The sequence below is a fragment of the Choloepus didactylus genome, chromosome 3, assembly GCF_015220235.1.
Source record: "Choloepus didactylus isolate mChoDid1 chromosome 3, mChoDid1.pri, whole genome shotgun sequence".
In the NCBI taxonomy this organism is placed as follows: Eukaryota; Metazoa; Chordata; class Mammalia; order Pilosa; family Megalonychidae; genus Choloepus; species Choloepus didactylus.
In genome coordinates, this window is record NC_051309.1 from 120,583,045 (window position 1) to 120,603,056 (window position 20,012).

Here is a 20,012-nt window from a genome sequence, read left to right on the forward strand (position 1 = left end):
GGTATTTAGAAATCAACATCTGGGGACTAGCATGCTCCTTGCAACTAGCTTGCTGTTGCTCCTAGTCCCAGTCAACAGACAGAGCTGGGAAACTTGTGTCTCTGTGCGTGTATTTCTATATCAATCCATCTATATCTATATTAAAAATAATTGAATTCATACTGATGCTTGGAATTTCAATTCAATACCATGGGGTACATTCTAGTCTTTCTTCTTTCCAAATTTATAACTCCCTTTTCCAACAGTGAGAAACCTGGTTTCCATTACTCTCAACATATTTTTTTCATTTGCTCAAATGAAATACAGACAAGATTTTGTTTCAGAATTGCTAGCCCATACCACTGCAGAAAGACAAACCTCCATACTAGATAGAATTCAATAATTATTTATATTTTTAAGGTAAAATATATACACTTTGAGATTCACAAACCTAATGGACGTAATTCGATGAATTTTGACAATTGTATCTCTCTTTATACTCCATACTCCTATCAAGATGCAGAATTTTTCAGTCACCTCAGAAAATTCTCTCTCTCATTGAACACCTCCTGAAAGGTAACAGCATTTCCAAGTTTATTTTTACATAGATTAGTTTTCTTGGCTGAGTTTTTATTTTTTTAAACAATTTTATTGAGCTGTCCTCACATACTATATGATCCACCCAAACTGTACAACCAATGGATTTTGTATAATCACAGAGTTGTGCTTTCATCAGTTTCTGTCTCTCCACCAGCTGGTCTGGAGGAAGAGTGGGTCCTGGAGCTCCCTACTTTGTGGTCTTGCCTGGAAGTTCCCTCCTGGCTGAGTTTTTAACAAGCAGTTTTTGAAAACAATATAAATATTGTAATTCTTATAGGTGCACGTTAACCTATGGTATGTTACTTCTGCGATAGATTAATGTTTATAAAACACTTTTGAACAAGATAAGACAGACTCTTATCAAGACTTACAATATCTTCGTAATCTGGCCTTTTTTGACCTTGCCAAACTCTTCTTTTGCCCTAGTCCTTCTGGTTTACTCTACTTCAGCCACAATGGACATCTTTTGGTTCCTCAGTCACACCAAGTTCTTTTCCATCTTAGGGACTTTGTACTTGTTGTTGCCGCTGCTAGAACACATTTTCCTCAACCTTCATCTTTCTGGATCTTCCTCATTAATCAAATCTCAGCAAATCGTTATCTATTCAAAGAGGTCCTCCCTGACTACTCAACTTAATGTTGCTCACCATTTTTCCTGAGGGACTGTCTTTCACTTCCCATGTTTTATTTTCTATATAGCCCTAGTTATTTATTTGTGTATTTATTGTCTGTCATCCTGTAAGATACCAGAGACCTTATCTATATTATCTTAGTTATTCCCTCATAACCTAGAATAATGTCTGGCAAAGATGTTTGTGTGTATGTGTGTATGGGAAAAGGATTCAATAAATATTTGTGGAATGAATGAGTGTCTGGTGGATTGAGTTGTGTACTCCAGACTGGACATTTTCCTGGTCTTGGTTCACGTTCTTGTAGGTGTGGTCTCATTGTAAATAGGATCTATTCAAGATGGTATTTCTTCAAGATCACCTAACTGAATGAGGGACATTAATCCAGATGACTGGAGTCCTTTACAAGCAGAGTGAAAGTCAGACAGAGAGAAGCCATGGGGAGCAGCTAGAAGCTGGAAGTCAGTGGAACCCAGCAGAGAAATAAGAAGATACTCTCATGTTTATTACCATGTGACAGAGAAACAAAGGACCAAGGATCCCCAGCAGCCAAACTCAGAATGCCACAGTCTTCTGGGAGAAAGCATCTCCTTGCTGATGCCACAGTTTTGGACTTCTCCTAGTCTTAAATCTGTGAGCTAATAAATTTCCCTTATTTAAGCCAACCCATTATTTAGTATTTGTTTTAGCAGTCGGGAAACTAAGGCAGCTTTTGGTATCAGTAAGTGGGATCTTACTATGACAAATACCTAAAAAAATGCAGAAAGCAGCTGTGGAATTAGGGTTAAAGGCTGGTAGCATTGTGAGGTGCTTGGTAGAAAAAGCTTCAATTGCTTAGAAGAGACTGTTGGTAGAAATATGGACAGTAAGGGTACTTCTGATGAGGACTTAGAAGGAAATAATGAATGTGCTATTGGAAATTGGAAGAAAGGTGATCCTTGTCATAAACTGGCAGGGAATTTGGCAAAATTTTGTTGTGATGTTGGATTGAAAGTAGAAATTTTAAGTGATGAATTGGTTATTTAGCTGAGATTTTTAAGCTAAGGGAAGAAGGTGCAGCTTGGCTTTTCCATGTAGCTCATAGTAAAATGTGAGAGGAAAGGAATAACTAGGAGCTGATGTCTTAAGCACACACACAAAAAAAACAAAACTAGAAATTTATGGTTTGGAAAATTCTGAGCCCATCCAGAGTGTGCTCTGAGACCGGGGCCAGAAGCAGCTCTATCAGGGACCTCCCTGAGTTTGGGGGAAGGGAGTCCCCATGGGACAGGGCTCCATGTGAAGGTTTAAGTGAACAATCATTTGCTGCAAGGGATATGACTGAACATGGATATAGTCCATGGAAATCAGGATTGAAAATGTAGTTATCCAGGAAGGATGTGTGGAAAGTTCTATTGTCTGATAATTTGGACCCACTTAAAACTGCACACAAAGCAGACAAGGTTTTTGCAAAATTTTGATGGTGGAACCACTGCCAGCCTGGGCTGAAAGGGACAGAGAAGGGATGAATTGAGGGAACAGTGACATAAATCATGAAAGCAAAGTTCTGAACCTTAGAGATCTCCTTGGGTCAAGAGTGAGCCTCAGATGTGGCCCTCTCTCTCTGGCTAAGCCAACTTGAAAGGTGAAATCACTGCCCTCCCCCCTACGTGGGATCAGACACCCAGGGAAGTGAATCTCCCTGGCAACGTGGAATATGACTCCCGGGGAGGAATGTAGACCCGGCATCGTGGGATGGAGAACATCTTCTTGACCAAAAGGGGGATGTGAAAGGAAATGAAATAAGCTTCAGTGGCAGAGAGATTCCAAAACGAGCCGAGAGATCACTCTGGTGGGCACTCTTACACACACTTTAGACAACCTTTTTTAGGTTCTAAAGAATTGGGGTAGCTGGTGGTGGATACCTGAAACTATCAAACTACAACCCAGAACCCATGAATCTCGAAGACAGTTGTATAAAAATGTAGCTTATGAGGGGTGACAGTGGGATTGGGAATGCCATAAGGACCAAACTCCACTTTGTCTAGTTTATGGATGGATGTGTAGAAAAGTAGGGGAAGCAAACAAACAGACAAAGGTACCTAGTGTTCTTTTTTACTTCAATTGCTCTTTTTCACTCTAATTATTATTCTTGTTATTTTTGTGTGTGTGCTCATGAAGGTGTCAGGGATTGATTTAGGTGATGAATGTACAACTATGTAATGGTACTGTAAACAATCGAAAGTACAATTTGTTTTGTATGACTGCGTGGTATGTGAATATATCTCAATAAAATGATGATTAAAAAAAAAAAAAAAAAAAAAAAGAGTGAGCCTACCCATATGTGTAGAAAGGGTGGGTCCATCCTTGAGTTTTGAGGGAGCAGGCCATCTGCCCCAGCACTTGGAGGGGGAGCTTTGTGCCCCGGTTTTCAGGGAGACTGCTGCCACCCCAGTGCTGAGAGATAATGGGGTCTGTGACGTGGCATTCAGGGAGAACCTGGCCATAGTCCTAATCCTTGGAGAGGCTGGACCTGTTCCCCAGTTTTCTGGGAGAGCACAGCTGCTGCACAAGTGCTTGGAAGGGGTGGGGTTGCCACTCCATCAGGCCTGGAGGACATAACATGTATCTGTAGATGAATCTCAGATATTGAAATCTAATGGAGTTTGTCCTTCTGGGTTTTGGACTTGTTTGGGACCCATAACCTATTTCCTTCTAATTTCTCCTTTCTGGTATAGGAATGTCTGTCCTATGCCTGTCCCACCATTTTATATTAGAAGCAGACAACTTGTTTTCTAACTTTCTTAGCTCCACAGACAGGTCTATTTTGCTCCAAGAAGGACCAAACCCATGACTGATTTTAATCAAAGCTTGTACTTAGCATTGTTTCTGAATTGACTTAAGGCTTTTGGGACACTGTGATGGAATGAATGTATTTTGCCTGTGGGAAGAACAAGGCAGAATGTGGTGGATTGAATTGTTTACTCCAATTTGAACATGTTCTTGGTCTTGGTTCACATTCTGATAAGTGTGGTCTCATTTTAAATGAGATCTCTTCAAGATGTTACTTCAGTTAAGGTGTGGCCATCTGAATGAGGTTGAGCTTTAATCTGGATTACTGGAGTCCTTTTAAAATCAGAATGAAAATCAGAGAGAAGCTATGGGGAACAGCCAGAAGCTGGAAGTCAGGGGAACCCAGAGGAGAAGGGAGTAGATGCGGCCATGAGTAGTGCCTTGTGACAGAAAAGCCAAGGACCCAGGATGCCCATTCTTCACAGTCTTCACCTTGTTGATGCCTCAATTTTCGACTCCTCCTAGTCTTAAAATTATGAGCCAATAAATTTTATTGTGAAGCCAATGCATTGTATGGTATTTGTCTTAGCAGCTAGGAAGCTAAAACAAAGTGAATCTAAAATTTTAGCTTGATATACTTATTATGTGCCCTTTTTAATTCATAAGAATCCTGAAGGACAAAATATTCCCTACAGAAATTATTAATGAACATAAGTCAACATTTTTTTACTCTCTCTTTCTTTTACTCCTTTTCCTTTGCTTACTTTTCTAATGACCAAATATATAACAGCACTGTCTTACTATGAAATACATAAACATAAAAGGTGATGGATTCATTGATTTCTGAGCAATTACTCAGAGGAAAATATTTCCACTTTGAAATTATGGAACCGTTAAACATTCACAGAACTTTAGCTTACAAAGCATATGCCTAGTTAGACTCATAAAGGAATTCAGATGTCTCATTTCAAAAGTGGGCTTTAAGCCAGGCCAAAAATCACTTCACCTGAGGGAATATACAAAGCACTGCCTTTGTATAGATATAACACTGAGGGTTGTGTCCCCGATGTAATATAAATAAGGAAGAATGTGCCATTAAGGACTGGAATTGGGGACTCTGGAAAATATTCCTCTACACTGTGATAGGACACAGCTGTTCATTTCTTGCAAGGCCATGCAAAATAAGCCTTTGGGTTTGGCTTTGTGTTTCCTTATTGCTCAATGGCTTTGGAGTGGAGAGTGTGATAATTGGACTTTTTTTTTGTTCATCTGCAGTTAACAGATTTTAAGTTATGACACCCATGCATCTAAATATTAGCAAAAAATCTAAAGCATTCTGGAGAATTTCATTCGTTAACCTAAAAATTCCAGAAAGACTTTCACAATTATTTGATAGTTTTCTTTTTAAGATGGAATCTCATGTTAAAAAATGCAACAGCTATAATTACTTAATTGAATTTTTCCTATAGGAACAGAAACATAGGGGCTGTCAGAAGAGGCAACATGTATTTTTTTTATGTGTTTGTTTCTAAGGAGCATAGCAGCCACTGACCATGAACCAACAGATGCCAGGAAATCCTTCCCTTGTTTCGATGAGCCCAATAAAAAGGCAACTTACACAATATCTATCGTCCACCTTAAAGAATATAAGGCACTTTCAAATATGCCAGTGGCGGTGAGTATTTTAAAATTTTTTTGTTTATGCATAATGTCTGTTTACATTATCAGGTAAATTACCTGATTTGCTACAGACCAGTACCCACTGAAATTTAAAATTAAATGTGCACTAATAGTTTATTTAGAGGGCTGAGAATATATTTCCCAATCTCTTTTTCTTTGAGTCCTAGAAATCTTTAACCCAAGCTATCACAGTCCAGTTAAAAGCCCCTTTGGGGTTTCGAAGCAAGAGAGAATGCAATGGACATACATGAGCTGGGCTCTGCTTAACTGACTGAATTTCCTAGTCATGAGAAACTAAAGGCAAACTAATGTAATTACAGACTTAAAAACATTCAAAAGCCTAGTCATTATCTTCAGTTTGCAATTTAATATAAATCTGGTTTTTCTATATCGAACTATTGAAAAAAAAAACCATCCCTTAAATACTGAGGTACAGAAGCCAACTCCAGGGAACACCATGCCAGTAGATTTTCTGGTGCAAATGCTCGTTAAATGATAAAAAATAACAGGCTACAATAAGTTTTGTTTGTGTAATTATTAACACAAGACTCTTTTCCTCTGTTATTCATCCTTATCCCCATAATGGGTAATGTCATTAGCTAAAGTATCATAACTTCAAGGCTGAGGTTTCTATACCTTATTATACCTTGACATATAAAAGGGTCAGGCTCATACTTAGGTATGATTGTCACCTACCTCCTGCCAAAAGGACATCATGCCCCAAACTTTATCTCTCACCTTTCTGCTCCACTATCTTAAATATTATCATTGAAATTCATCCCTTTTAATTGTAAAATATTCTTTGGAAAAGCAAAAATATAAATAACAATGAAAAAAGTAAAATAAACAAAACTTCAGGAGGGTTAACTATCATCTGCCATCCATGCCTCAGTGTGAACTAGTTTATCAACTTCTTTTTTTTTTTTCTGGCGTCCAGCACCTGAAAACTTGAGTTTTGATTGAAGAAGAGGAAAGAATAAACTTAAAGTATGACACACCAATTCAGAAGATTGGATCAGGGCAAAATACAATTAGAATGTCTTGGTATGGATAGTGGGAGAGTGAAGGTGGGAGGAGGAAGAAGACAAATTTTGCCAAATTCTGCTTAAGGCTCCCCCATATGATCTTTCCGTTTTGCAGAGTATAATTAATCACCATCTACAAGATGTACAATTCATTATCCAAATAATAGTCCTAAAGGATGAAAAATATTCTGGGTAATTAGGAGGTCAAAAATAATAATATTGGGTTTTTAGACAGGGAGAGAGAGAGGAGAAACTTACCTTGCTGGAGCCCCCACACTTTTATACAAGGACATGCACGCACAAACCATGCCTTGTCAATTATGCATCAGATCTAGTCCAGCCTGCCTCCAGCTTTTTATAGCTCCCTATCGCACACACTATCGTAATGTGACTTAGAGAGTGGCTAGAATTGGTGGAGGGGTTGGGCAAATGTTCATGATTGAATTAAGATTGGAAACTGGCAGGGAGCTTTCTGGCTTGGCAGGACTGGCTTGGGTAGAAAATCAGGCTGATTGAGGCAGTAGTTGCACTGGGCAATGGGATCCTTTTCTCTTTATATGGTGAGGAAGACAGTGACTTTAATGACCATATTTTTGGTCTTCAGTGTAGACAAACAGAGGTGGAAAATAGAAGCATACCTCCTGCTGTGCCTGGCACAGCTATTGCCCTTCTGCACATAGTCAAATCGGCTAATATCTATTTAGTTCTTGCTGTGCACAAGGCATTGCCTATTCTTCATTAAGTTTTCAGAGTACTCCCACAAATATTATAAGGATTGTGTGTTTGGTGTAGAAAGATAAACTCCTGTCCAGTTCACATCACAGTCAAAATTTTATTTCGCCATGAGAAATAAAATACAGTGTATAATTCAATCCCTCTTTCAGCTGAAAATACTTCACAATACTAAAAATAAATGATAAAGAACTTCTGACTAGAGAGCTAGGTTTAGAGCAAATGTATCTTTGTCTTGTACATGATTGATCTGATTGATAGATGAAATATTTTCTTTTGTTTTCACAGAAAGAAGAGCCGGTGGATGATAGATGGATTCGAACAACTTTTGAGAAGTCTGTCCCCATGAGCACTTATCTAGTGTGCTTTGCTGTACATCAGTTTGACTCCATAGAAAGAATATCAAAGAGGGGAATACCTGTGAGTCACATTATGCTTTCAAAATTTATCATCTATGGCATTTGTAGTTAATATTCTCCTCTTTTTTTAATAATCTTCCTTCACACAACAGGACATAGAATCTCAATAGTCATCAGGGTCTGTGAGCTTGATGATATAATGAACAATACAAATGTAAGCTAAAAGAAAACAGGTGAAAAATAAGCAAACATGATAGACATAGAATGCATAGCCTTGAATCATTTTAAGGAGAAAAATTATGAATCACAAGCTAGCTCCTAAGTACACCAACATAAATATATTAAAGTATTTGGGCATACTCAATTTAGTAAAATGATTGGGTGTGTGTGTTGTGGTGTGGTAGGGGCCCAGGTAGAGAGGGAGGAGCAAGCCAGAGGTGGATGATAACCCTTAGAGCAAGCACTGAAAAGTTCATGGCATCACTCCAAATGTAAGACAAAGTAGGCAAAGAATAAACATCAAAAAGCAATTCTCTAAGTGTAATAAAGTACAATTAAGCTTATTTTTTAAAATCAAGATGACAAAGTTAGTAATTTCCTTTTGAAAAACCATGTACTTTTATCTAATTACTTTTCTCATTTTGGGGCCCCTTATTTTGCTTATGCCCTAAGCATTTGCTTAGTCTGGCTATTAATTCATCCATCTCTGTACCATATATTACATATATAATACTTCATATAATCTTTGCAACATAATCGTTTTATAAGGGAAAATTATCCTGCCTGTTTTTGAGGGAATTGAAGCTTAACGAGTTTAAGTAATTTGTCCAAGTTCATCCAGGGGGCAAGTGGTAGAGCCTCAGATTCCAAATTCTTCCTAAATAGCATGATGTTTTAAGCCTTCTGAGATATGACATTCTGAAAACTTATTTACCTTTTCTGCAGTAATTGGAGGGGAAGGAATGGGTTCCTCTATTTCCTATGAAACTGGCTCCCAGGAAAATTTACCTTCACTTTGGTGGAGGAGTGGACAATGTGATATCCTAAACCTTGTTTTCTAGCATGCTTCCCGTAATATATCCACGTTATAGCAAGTGGGCAAATGTCCAAAGGCCTCCACCCAGAGGCTTTCTATCGTGATGACTCATCTGCCTGTTTGTCATCCTCCTGTCACATATGATGCTTTGATATCATCTTCAGTTATGGTAAAAGTTACTACCAGAGGCTAACATATAATATTAGGTGTGAAAAAGAGATGCCACCAGGAAGAGAAGTTGTTTTTCTAGATTGTGCTGAATGCAGTCAATGGGACTTCTCTTACTGACTATCGAAGTTACAACATTAATCAAGCCTGGTTTTTATTCCAGCCTCATAGCAAACATGGACTTTTTGTACAAAGGTGCTCTTTATCACCCACAATTCAATTACATGACTCTCTTTCATCATCTGCAGGTATTATCTACACTAATCTTTTTCAAATTATGATTATGTTCTAGGCATGTTTTTCTTTTTTGGGTAGAAGCACCAAGACAAAAACATAAAGAAAATCATTCACTAATGATGATGTAGTTACATAAATAAAAATGATGGAAGGAATCAATCACTAGAGGATACTGTACTTGGAGCTATTTTCTAATAGTGACAGTGAGCCTGAATTTCCAATATGGCTCTGTCACTTGGTCCTCTGGCAAAGGACTTGGACCTGTAAGTTGCTTTACTAGCTGGGTGAGTCATTAGAGCCGTATCAGATTGTTAGCTGGGCTCCAATGAAGGATTTTATGTAAACGATTTAGACTGAAAGAATGGAAAATATAGCTTGAAAAAGATCCGAAAATGTCCTTTAACTGGTAAATATTTCTCAAATTGTTCTTCTATAAAAGCTGAGAGCATAACATTCTACCTTAAATCAGTGACGTTTTCATCATTTGGGTAGGAAATGAAGATAATATTGACACAATATGTTACTTTCTGTTCACTTATTTAATGAGAGGAGCAGACAATCAAACTCCCCTTTGAAACTTCCCAGAGGCTCTGGGTCAGAAATTCAGGGAGTTGACCAAAATAAGATTCCCTCCCCTTCCTTGCACCCTTTCTACGGAGTGCAGGCAACCAGACATTTCCCTCCTGCAAAAAAAATAGCTGTGGGGCGGTTTCCTTAAAAAGTGGAACAGAATCTTACTGGGAGAACTTCAAGGCCTCCACTGTGAATGTTAATGATCCATAGTAAATTCCTGCTCTTCAGGGAGGTTCCCAGGCTTTGGGGAGGTTCGTGTTCTGGCTCCCCACCCACTCACTCTAAATCAGAATCTAACAGTTGACACCCAAGTGCAAAATGTTCCCAGTCTGATTTCCCACTCCAGAGAGAATTACAGGAAAACCAATTACTTAAATATATTTAAGATTGACAAAAGAGGAAACCCACAGCAGCATTCTTAAAGCTGAGTGGGAAACCTAAGACAACCAGGCATATGAGGTAAACAAATATGAAAAAGAAAATTCAAGGTAAATCAACAGAAACACACAATGGGGATAAATAGAGAAACAAAAGATAATTTATTAACAAAATGCTTTATTTATAATAAGATGATTTATTAACAAAATGCTTTATTTATAAATAAATAATAAATTTATATACTTATAAATAAATATATAAATTCATTTATAAATAAATAAATGTTTTATTTATAAATAAAACATTCTCTTGCACGTGTGCGCACACAAACACACACATATAGTCATCCTTTAAACTAAGATTCAAGAAGATCTTGAATCTTAGTTTAAAGATCACCATCAAATAAAAACAGACAGCCATGAGGAAACTAGCAGAAAGAGATAGCCAGAATTTAAAAACATGATTTGCAAAGCACGACCTGGCTCTGACCCCCAGGAATCTATTCTGACTAATTCCTTCCAAAACCAGAGCCCAACAAGCCTATAGCTTCAGTTCCTGCCCACAGGATGTCCACAGAGGTGTTTATATAGTTAGAGCCCTGGTCTGTCTTGTGAGTTTTCTATTTTAATATTGTATCTATCATTTCTCTATGTTAGCAGCAGTAGGGGGTACATTAAATCATCAATTTACTGCTCCATCTTCACCTGAAGTCCCTATATTATTTTTTAAGTAAAAAAAAAATTTAATGTGGCACTAGATCAATGTTGTGTAATACACCATTTCTACTAGAAATTTCATGAATCAAAATACCATTCTTTTTGACTCTGTTTCTGGTAGCATTAATGTGGTACATTAATTACTTGCTTTAAGATCGATTACACTGTACAATCCAAGAATCTGTAAAACCTGCTTAAACTCTCTTAAGTGTGTTCATTTCTGTATGTTGTAAAATACCAAATCAAGACCTATATTCTTCTTAATTTATTACTTGGTGAGAGCATAGCACATACAGTTCAACCATTCATTATGCTTAAAAACTCCTTGTTGCTCATGTGAAAAAAACGGTGTTTTGAAGGCAGTTCAGAAGACTTGTGATGCTGCATATTTTCTTTTTTAAAGATTGGTTGCACTACCCTTTGATTCAAATCTGAAAAAAATGAAGTAACTTGAAGAGTTACTTAGAGTAGTTTAGCAACAATGGAGTCCAGCCAAAGATAGCAGGATTTTTTTCCAACAAGAAATCTGCTCCTGAGGGCTTTTCCAAGTTTAGTTGATTAGGTAAGTAAGAATTTTAAAGTAAATGAAATCACTGAATTCCAACCCAGAAATAAAAACAAACCAACCAACCTTGAACAAAAGCTTAGAGAGATTTATATGACTTTTTAATTATGTGATAGTTCACTCTTGAGTTATCAATTAAAAATTGTGCTTCTGTAGTTCTTAAAAGAGCCATAGCATGAGAAGCAATATTCCCAATAAGCATGTTATTAAATTCATAGCTGAACTCAAACCTCCCCTTGGGATATACTGCAATTCATTTTCCAATCCAGAACAATGTGGATTATAAATATATTTTTGTGTTTAAAACTATAAATATAATATACACATGTTTTAGAAAATTTGGAAGAAAAACAAGAAGTAAAAAAAAGTAAAAGTACCAATATTACCATATAGAAAGTCATTTTAAGTCATTAGGTTTATGAGGACATCTGAGTACATTTGGCCTACAACCTCAGTAACTTTGCCAGAATGTTCTGGTTTTTCACAGTGCTCTGTGAATCAAATTCTGGACAAGTTAAATAGCCAGGGTGACCCTGTTCTTGAGAAAGAGTAAGTTCTAATCGGGCCTTGAATTTCTTTGGGGCATTTGGTTTCGTCTGTTGCAATGAAGATGTTTTAATAGGAGCAATTACCTTGTTAGGGAATATTGCAACTCTGGTCAAGTTCCCTTGGCTTTCATGATCAGAGGAGTGACCATGAAACGGCTCACTAGGAGAATGCTGGTGGAAAGGCTATTCATTTAATTAGGTTGATTCTATACCTGTAGTAATAATTCTAATAACTCAGTAAAAGAGATCACATTGTACATTCTTCCCAAAAATCTTATAGGTGATTCCTGAATAATTACCCATCGAATTAAACCTGTGAATGAATCCTTCCTACTTCCTATGTCTCCTTTCTTCCTTCTGTCTTAGTCCATTGTTTGTCTGGGTTAGAAAGATTGTTCAAGAGCAGAAAGTATGTATGCCATGGATTTTAATGTATGGATTTCCCTACATGGAATTAGTCTTAGTGGGGGAAAAATAACCTTGTTTTAGTAGTCAGAGATATATTTTTAAACTTCTTATTTTAAAATAATTTTAGATTTACAGAAGATTGCAAGGATATAATAGAGTTCCCATATAACCTTCACATAGCTTCCTGAAATGTTAACATCTTACATAACTATTTATACATTCATCCAAACTAAGAAATTAATATTTGTACAAAACTATTAACTGAACTACAGCCTTTATTTGGATTTCACCAGTTTTTCCACTAACAGGTTTTTTTCTGTTCCAACATACAATACACAATACCACATTGTATTCAGTCATGGTGTCAACTTACTTTCCTCCAGTCTGTAACAGTTTCTCAGTCTTGACTGGTTTTTAATGATCTCGACACTTTTGACAAGAACTGATCGGATATTTTGTAGAATGTACCTTAATTGGGCTCATCTGATGTTTTCTTATGATTAGACAGGGGTTATGGATTTGAGGGTAGACCAACACATTTATTGAGGGAGGGGGCTGGATCCTGGCACATTATAGTAACATGACTTATTACAAGTGAGGCTAACTTTGATCACCTGGTTAAGGGGTATCTGCTAGATTTCTACATCATAAGTTGCTATTTTTTTTCCGTAGCCTATTTGTTAGAAATGATCACCAACTAAAGCCCACACCCAAGGGACTACTGGAGGGAGAAGTATCAAAGAATTTGTGAGCATATGTTATAACCACCATAGAAATGAATAAATGTTTTTAGGAAGCTATTGAGGCTATGTAAATATCCTATTTCTCCTTAAAGTTTAACCACTCAGCAATTATTACTGTGCTATTCAAATAGCAGTTTTCTATATCCTTCAGAACTATGTTTGAAATAGGTTTATTTTATTAAAGAGGACATTTGCTGTGACTTTGTTAATTTTTCAGAATGAGTCTCATTTTTATAACACTTTATTTGATTTTTATGTCACTTCTATGAGGTTTTTTTTTTTTTCCTAAATTAATTTCTTTTCTGTAAGTGTTTTCTAGAGTAAGGGCTATTAATCTTCCTTGAAAGAATGCAATTAATTTAGGAGGCCATGGGAGATGGCTAATGCTTAATATTCTTTTAGTTTACAAAAATATAATCAAAATATTAGTAAAAATGTGATAAACTTCTACAGAAAGAAAACTTACATTTTTAAAATGTTTATTTTTTGTTCTTTTAAAAATTGTGCTGCAGTAATGTTAATCCCTAAGGTTCAAACAACTTAAATTTTAACTTAAATGGAAAGTAAGCTGCCAAAAAACACTTAGTATAGCCTAAGTAACAATGCTGAGCTTCTTTCCAAATGGCACATAACCACAACTGAGTTCTGCAGTCACAGTTCTGAACACATTCTGAACCTACAAAACCACAAACAAACAAACAAACAAACAAAAGTCCTCAGTCACCCAGTCAACTTCAAGAGTCTTGGTTTGCTAGGCTCTATGAATCATACCACACACTGTTTGGCTTAAACCATGCGAATTGTTTTGGCTCATGGTTTTAGAGGCCAGAAGTCACAAATCAGGGCATCAGCAAGGCCATGCTTTCTCCCAGAATCAATGGTTCTGGTACTGGCTTGCCACAGTTCTTGGGGTTTTTTGAGCTGGCTTCTCTGCATCCCATCATACAACAGTTATCCTTGGTCTCCTCTATTGTCTGCTCTTCTGGTTTCCACTGACTTCCAACTTCTCTCTCTGGGATTCCCTGACTGACTATGTCTGAACTTCTTCTGTTTAAAAATGATTCCAGTAATATGGATGAAGGCTTACCCTGATTCAGTTAGGCCACACCTTAACTAAAAATAACATCTTCAAAAGATCCTGTTTATTAATGGGTTCACACTCACAGGAATATGGATTAAGATTAAGAATATATCTTTCATTGGGATACATAATTCAACCTACCACACCAAGGTTTTGTATATTATTTATCAATAGGTAAGAGACAAGCTAAAATTCAGGAAAAATACATCACTTTCCTGTATCTTGAAGAAAACAATGTATCACCTATTCCTTTCTACCAGGTGTCCTGCCTCCCCTTCCAAAATTCTGCCTACCCCTGAAGGAACATTTAGAAGAACATAAACTTATAAAACATTGATGGCATATTCAGTAATAACAACTATGGACCTTAAATATGCATTTACAGAATTTAAATAATATGGAATTCTTTTCTCTTTCTTACCCTGGCATCTTCTGTATTAATAATGAAATAAAGATTCCTTCAACCAGATTATTTTATAAGTCTTTATTGAGCATATACTATGTGCACAAGGAGGATGCTAAGCCCCAGGAAGGGAGTGAAATATACTAAAATATAAACTGTGCCTTGGAGAAGCTTGCAAATATAGTTGGGTGTGATAAGACACAATGAAATACTAACATGATTCATATGTGAAACAGAGGCAATCACCCACCCCTGCCCAGGGTCATCCAAGTATAGTTTTGAGTTGTGTCCTGGCCTTACCATCCTTGTGAGTGTTCAAGATCTTACCTTCTGTTTTAGGGACCCTGCAAAGGACCTAGGCCTTTTAAAGGGTGTGTCTCTTTGGAGCAGTTCAGATGAGACTCAGCAAAACCTCAATGAGTGCCCCTTCAGCTAGATGATTGACAGTGGAAAGATAGACTGCTGTTGATTGAAAAGGTGACCATATATTTTGACATCTATAAAATATAAATGATATAGGAGATATTTTGAATTATATGGTACAAAAGGCATAAATGGTAAGCAAGAAGCATACATTGGGGCATACTTGGGCAAATTTGGATGTAGGGTCTGACGTTTACTTTCATGTGTTAATGTGTCTAGGTTATGGCATCCAGTTGTTTGGTCGAGCAACACTGGCCTGATTGTTACGGAGAGGGTGTTTTTTAGATGGATTTATATCTTTGCTCAGTATGGCTGATTACATTTACATCCAACACAGGAGACTGCCTTCAGCAATGAGAGGAACCTCCTCATTCAGTCAGTTAGTTTAACGCTGTGCAGTTAGATCTCATTTTTCTCAAGCTTACAAGGAGGATGCTTATATTTAAATCCCTTTCAAACTCTAAAATTCTAAATACCAGTCTAAAATCCTTATATAAAATGCTTGTGGCCAGTTGTATGTTGGAATTAAGAAATTATCAGATTTGAGAAAGATAATATGGTAAATACTGAGTATTCTAGAATAACTTCAGTGGGATCTCGGGTAGCACCTTATAATCAAACAGCAGTATTTCTGAGCAATATTTTTATAGTGAGAAATATAAAGATTCTAAAAGACCTCCTATCAGTTCAGCACAGATGATGTTGCCAAATTAGTTTGCCTTAAATATATAGAAAGCTTTTGCTTTTCAGAGCTCTTTAGATTTTATAAATGTGAATAAGAGATTGTGGGACCTGGACCAGTAAAAGGATTGGGGTAAAGTAATTACCAATGATGCAAGACATTCTAGTCTATTATGAATAATTGTACCAGAGTCATAGGGTTACATGTAGGGTAAAAGAGGTATGGCATGGAAAGTGCTTATCACATTACCTTGCAAATTATAAGTGCTCAATAAGACTAATAATTAATCTTAATTATATTGTTGAGCTTTCTACTTGGTTTTGGTTTAAGAGGCACAAATACTCATTGAATGTAAATCTAGACATAAATCCTAGAGTCCAAGGAGTACAAGGCTTTATTAAGTTGTTCTGAGGGAAGTAGATGTAGTCAGTGGATATGGCCATTAGTGTCAAGTAAAATCCAGCAAAGGAACACGCAAAGGGAGTTACAGCAACCTACCAGGAATCAGTTCTCATGGATTGAAACCCTGGAGACACTTGAATGAAAGGGATAATATTAAGTCTTCTAAAAGACTTTTTTGCTCTAAGTTCCAACATGATAAAGCAAAAACAACAACAACAAAAATAAAGCAGTTGTATCATAACTCCCAAAGTAGAAATCAGCCCAATACAGGTTTTAGAATTCCCAATCTTTTACAATTGATACCAGCTCAGTAGATTCAGTGTTTTGAGACATGACTGAGAGTGTCAAACACTGGTATGTCAAGGTAATTTAACTTGGTTAGGGAAATGACTGCCTTTAAAAAGTAAGTAAATATATGCATAAAGATAGGTTCTTGAAGGCTTAGAAACTTCTTATTTATACATAATTTTATATGTAAAGTTATAAAGTTTATATATAAACTTTATATTTGACCCTTTAGGAAATCCTTTTATAATAAAGGATTTCTTTTTAAAGAGCAAGAAAAAAATTATATGTGTATCTCCCTCCCCATTCCACTTTATTTCAATATGGCTGGCCATGCACTAAAAAAGAAGTTTCATCTCAATAAAACAAGCACATAAACTAGAAAAACAGCAATTACTATTAAAATCTAGTACCAATTTAAGGGTAATTTACTGAAGTTTGTTATGAACGGAAGCACTGAGGCTTAGCAAATGATACAGGAGAGTTAAGCATCTCTGCCAAAGCCTAGAGAAAGGAGAGGGAGATGCAGAAGGAGCTTATGTTGAGGATGAGGTCAGAGAGCAGGAAAAACTGAGCAGAGGATGAGGGAAGGCACCTGGGGAAGGGAGGATGCTTTTTTTAAATCACAAAATCTAAACATCACAGATGTTCTGCTGTTAAATGGATGCCACATAAGCAATTCTGGAGCTTCAAATGTCAGACAATGATGACAGGTTGATGGAGTCTTTAACATAAAATATGTTTGTGATATGTGGCAGATAAGATATTCATAGGTATGATTTAGCTAATTATGTTATAGAATTAATGGACTGTACCTATTCATTCTGTGATTTCTTAGTTCAGTTGATTAAAGCAGAGGTTTTCAAAGTAAGAGTCAAGATTATGGGTGATTTGTAGACTGGCCAAACCGCCAAGAAAAACATATTCTTGTGGGGTTGAGTTTCTCAGAGACAAAAGAGGAAGGGACTGCTTTTATTTAAGAACACTGCATTCCCACTGGTGCCAACAATAGAAATAAGAGTAAGAAACACCAGAGTATATGGTCATAGAAGCTCACTGATTAAACAGTCAATCTGGTAACTGGGAAATGAGAAAATACTGATAGAAAGAGCACATGGAGTCTCTCCTCCTCATTTCTCCCCCTATGGTGGGAAACCTCACTGTTATCTGTTCTTCCTCTTTCTCAGCTCTTCCCGCTCCCCACACACTATGGCAGGCCTACAGCACAGAGGGTATAGAGAACAGTGGAATGAGTCAAGAGGAGCTGCTCCTCCTGAAGTTTTTTATGGTAGAGAAAAAAGAATCTGAGGGGGTTTGACACACTAACTAGCTCACAACGTAAGTAATGCTGTATGAACGTGATGGCTTTGTTTTCATATGGAGCAACTACCTTTACTTTGTTCAGCAACCACCACCCGAGTGCTCAGTTTCACTAAACTTTCTGGAAAATGCATGTCATTGATCACAAAGACTACAGGAGGGCAGTGAGGAATAATGTCACCCCTTCTGACTAGAAAATGAAACAAAACAGAACACCTCAGAGAATGGTCCAGTGATAATTAAGTGAGTTGTGTTGCCTTTGGAACTGAAGATGAATACATCTTTATTTTTGCAAATAAGGCAAGACCATCAACTATCCAGCGGATGTGAGAACAGTGACACAGCTGGTTAATTTAAGGGGTGCTCTTTCAGAACTCGTCCTTTAAATTACTGGATCTTTCCATTGTTCTTCACTTCTAAGAATGCAGTGTTCTTAAATAAAAGCAGCCCCTTCCTCTTTTGTCTCAGAAACTCAACCCCACAGGAATATATTTTTCTTGGCAGTTTGGCCAGTCTGCAAGTCATCCATAATCTTGACTCTTATTTTGAAAACCTCTGCTTTAATCAACTGAGCTAAGAAATCTCAAGATGTGTGCCTAAATGAATACTAAAATTAGCAGTGCATTTGGAATAATAAAGAAAGAAAACGGGCACTATTTTTCTTTCTTTTTTATCTTTCTTATCTTGGGTCATCTGATGATTAAGTAGAGGGCCGTGTACTTACCAGATGACTGTATCTTCTGTTTTACTTGAGGATTTTGAATCAGGTCAGTGATAGGTAATTTCATTTGTCAACTTGGCCAGGTTATGTTGTCCAGTTGTTTGGTCAAGCAAGCACTGGCCTGACTGTTACTTTGAGGATATTTTGTGGATTTAATTCATAAGAAAGTTAATTGTATCTATGGCTGATTACATTTACAATGAACTGAGGAGCAATGAGAGAAGTTTCCTCCAACCATTTGAAGGCTTTAAAAGGAGAAGCGATGATTTTAGCAGTCAGAAGAGAGAATTTCCATCTCTACTTCAGCCAGCCAGCTTATCCTGGGGAATTCATTGAAACCTTCATCAGAGTCCCTAACTTGCAGCCTGTCCTATGGAATTCAGACTTGTCAATCCCCAGTCCTGTCAGTGAACTCCTATAATAAACCTCATAATATTTGCATACGTATATATTTTTTCAGTTTTGTTTCTCTGAAAAACCCTGACTAATGCAAGGTCCTGGGTTCAGTGGGTATGTTTTATCTGAATTTCTCACAAACTAGCAGAGGCAAGTTGTCCAAAGAACATTTTGCTTTTCCCATATATTCAGAAGCACCTACACATCTATGGTATGCTTGTGTACATATATCTTAGAGTTCAGGGTCCACATCTACTTACCCAACACTGTTTAGGAAGATTCTTGATAATTTTTTTATAAAGTCATACATGCTTAGAATTGGGATAAAAACTTGTTGCATATTTGGCTTTATTTATTTATTTATTTAGAGGCACAAAATAATGTCTTATCGATTTGGCAAACAGATGTAGTTTACCAAGATATCTCTCTCCCCAGAAAATTTTGGATCATTATATTTTAGGTTCTGGGAGTAGAATAGTTAAAAATATCCAGGATAATTTGGGTAGCATGGGATAGAATAGCACAAGTGGAAAAATATGTATCCAAGGGCTCTTCAGATGAAAAAAAATCATATGACCTCATTCCTTCAAAGACAAATTACACAGAGATAGGTCGAGAGAATATGTCTTCTAAATAGAAAATAAATAATATTTTAAATTCTGGGACACCATGACAACCATTGTACTTTAAAATATTTCAGTGAGTCATGAAATATTATCCTTTTGTACACGAGTCTCAGAGATGTGAAGTGATTTGTCCAAGACCACACAGTTAGTATTAGGCAAAAGTGGAATTCCAGTGAAGTTGATCTAGCTCCAAAGCCCACCCTCTTTCCACAATACCATATATCATAGGTGTTGTGTTCTAGCGAACAAAGAATAATTTTTACTGCATTTTTGTGTTTTGTTTAATAGCTCACTGTTTATGTCCAGCCAGAACAAAAGCACACAGCTGAATACGCTGCAAACATAACTAAAATTGTGTTTGATTACTTTGAGGACTACTTTGCCATGGACTATGCTCTTCCTAAATTAGGTGGGAATCGCTTTTTATTTTCTTATTTTTAATATCACCTTTGTTTTCACCTGTTAACTCACTTTCTTCAATTACATCATCATTAGTCGATGATTATCCCAAAGTCTATTTAATGT

General features: G+C 36.8%; 1 protein-coding gene across 1 annotated transcript in view; it reads left to right on the forward strand.

Moving 5' to 3' along the window:
* The window catches only part of LOC119529774 (glutamyl aminopeptidase), a 92,223-nt gene that overhangs the window by 10,363 nt on the left and 61,848 nt on the right, over window positions 1–20,012 (forward strand). The window contains exons 2-4 of the mRNA XM_037830468.1: window positions 5,514–5,655; window positions 7,706–7,837; window positions 19,776–19,896. Of these exons, the coding sequence (XP_037686396.1) occupies window positions 5,514–5,655; window positions 7,706–7,837; window positions 19,776–19,896 (395 nt within the window). The remainder of the gene's footprint in view (window positions 1–5,513; window positions 5,656–7,705; window positions 7,838–19,775; window positions 19,897–20,012) is intronic.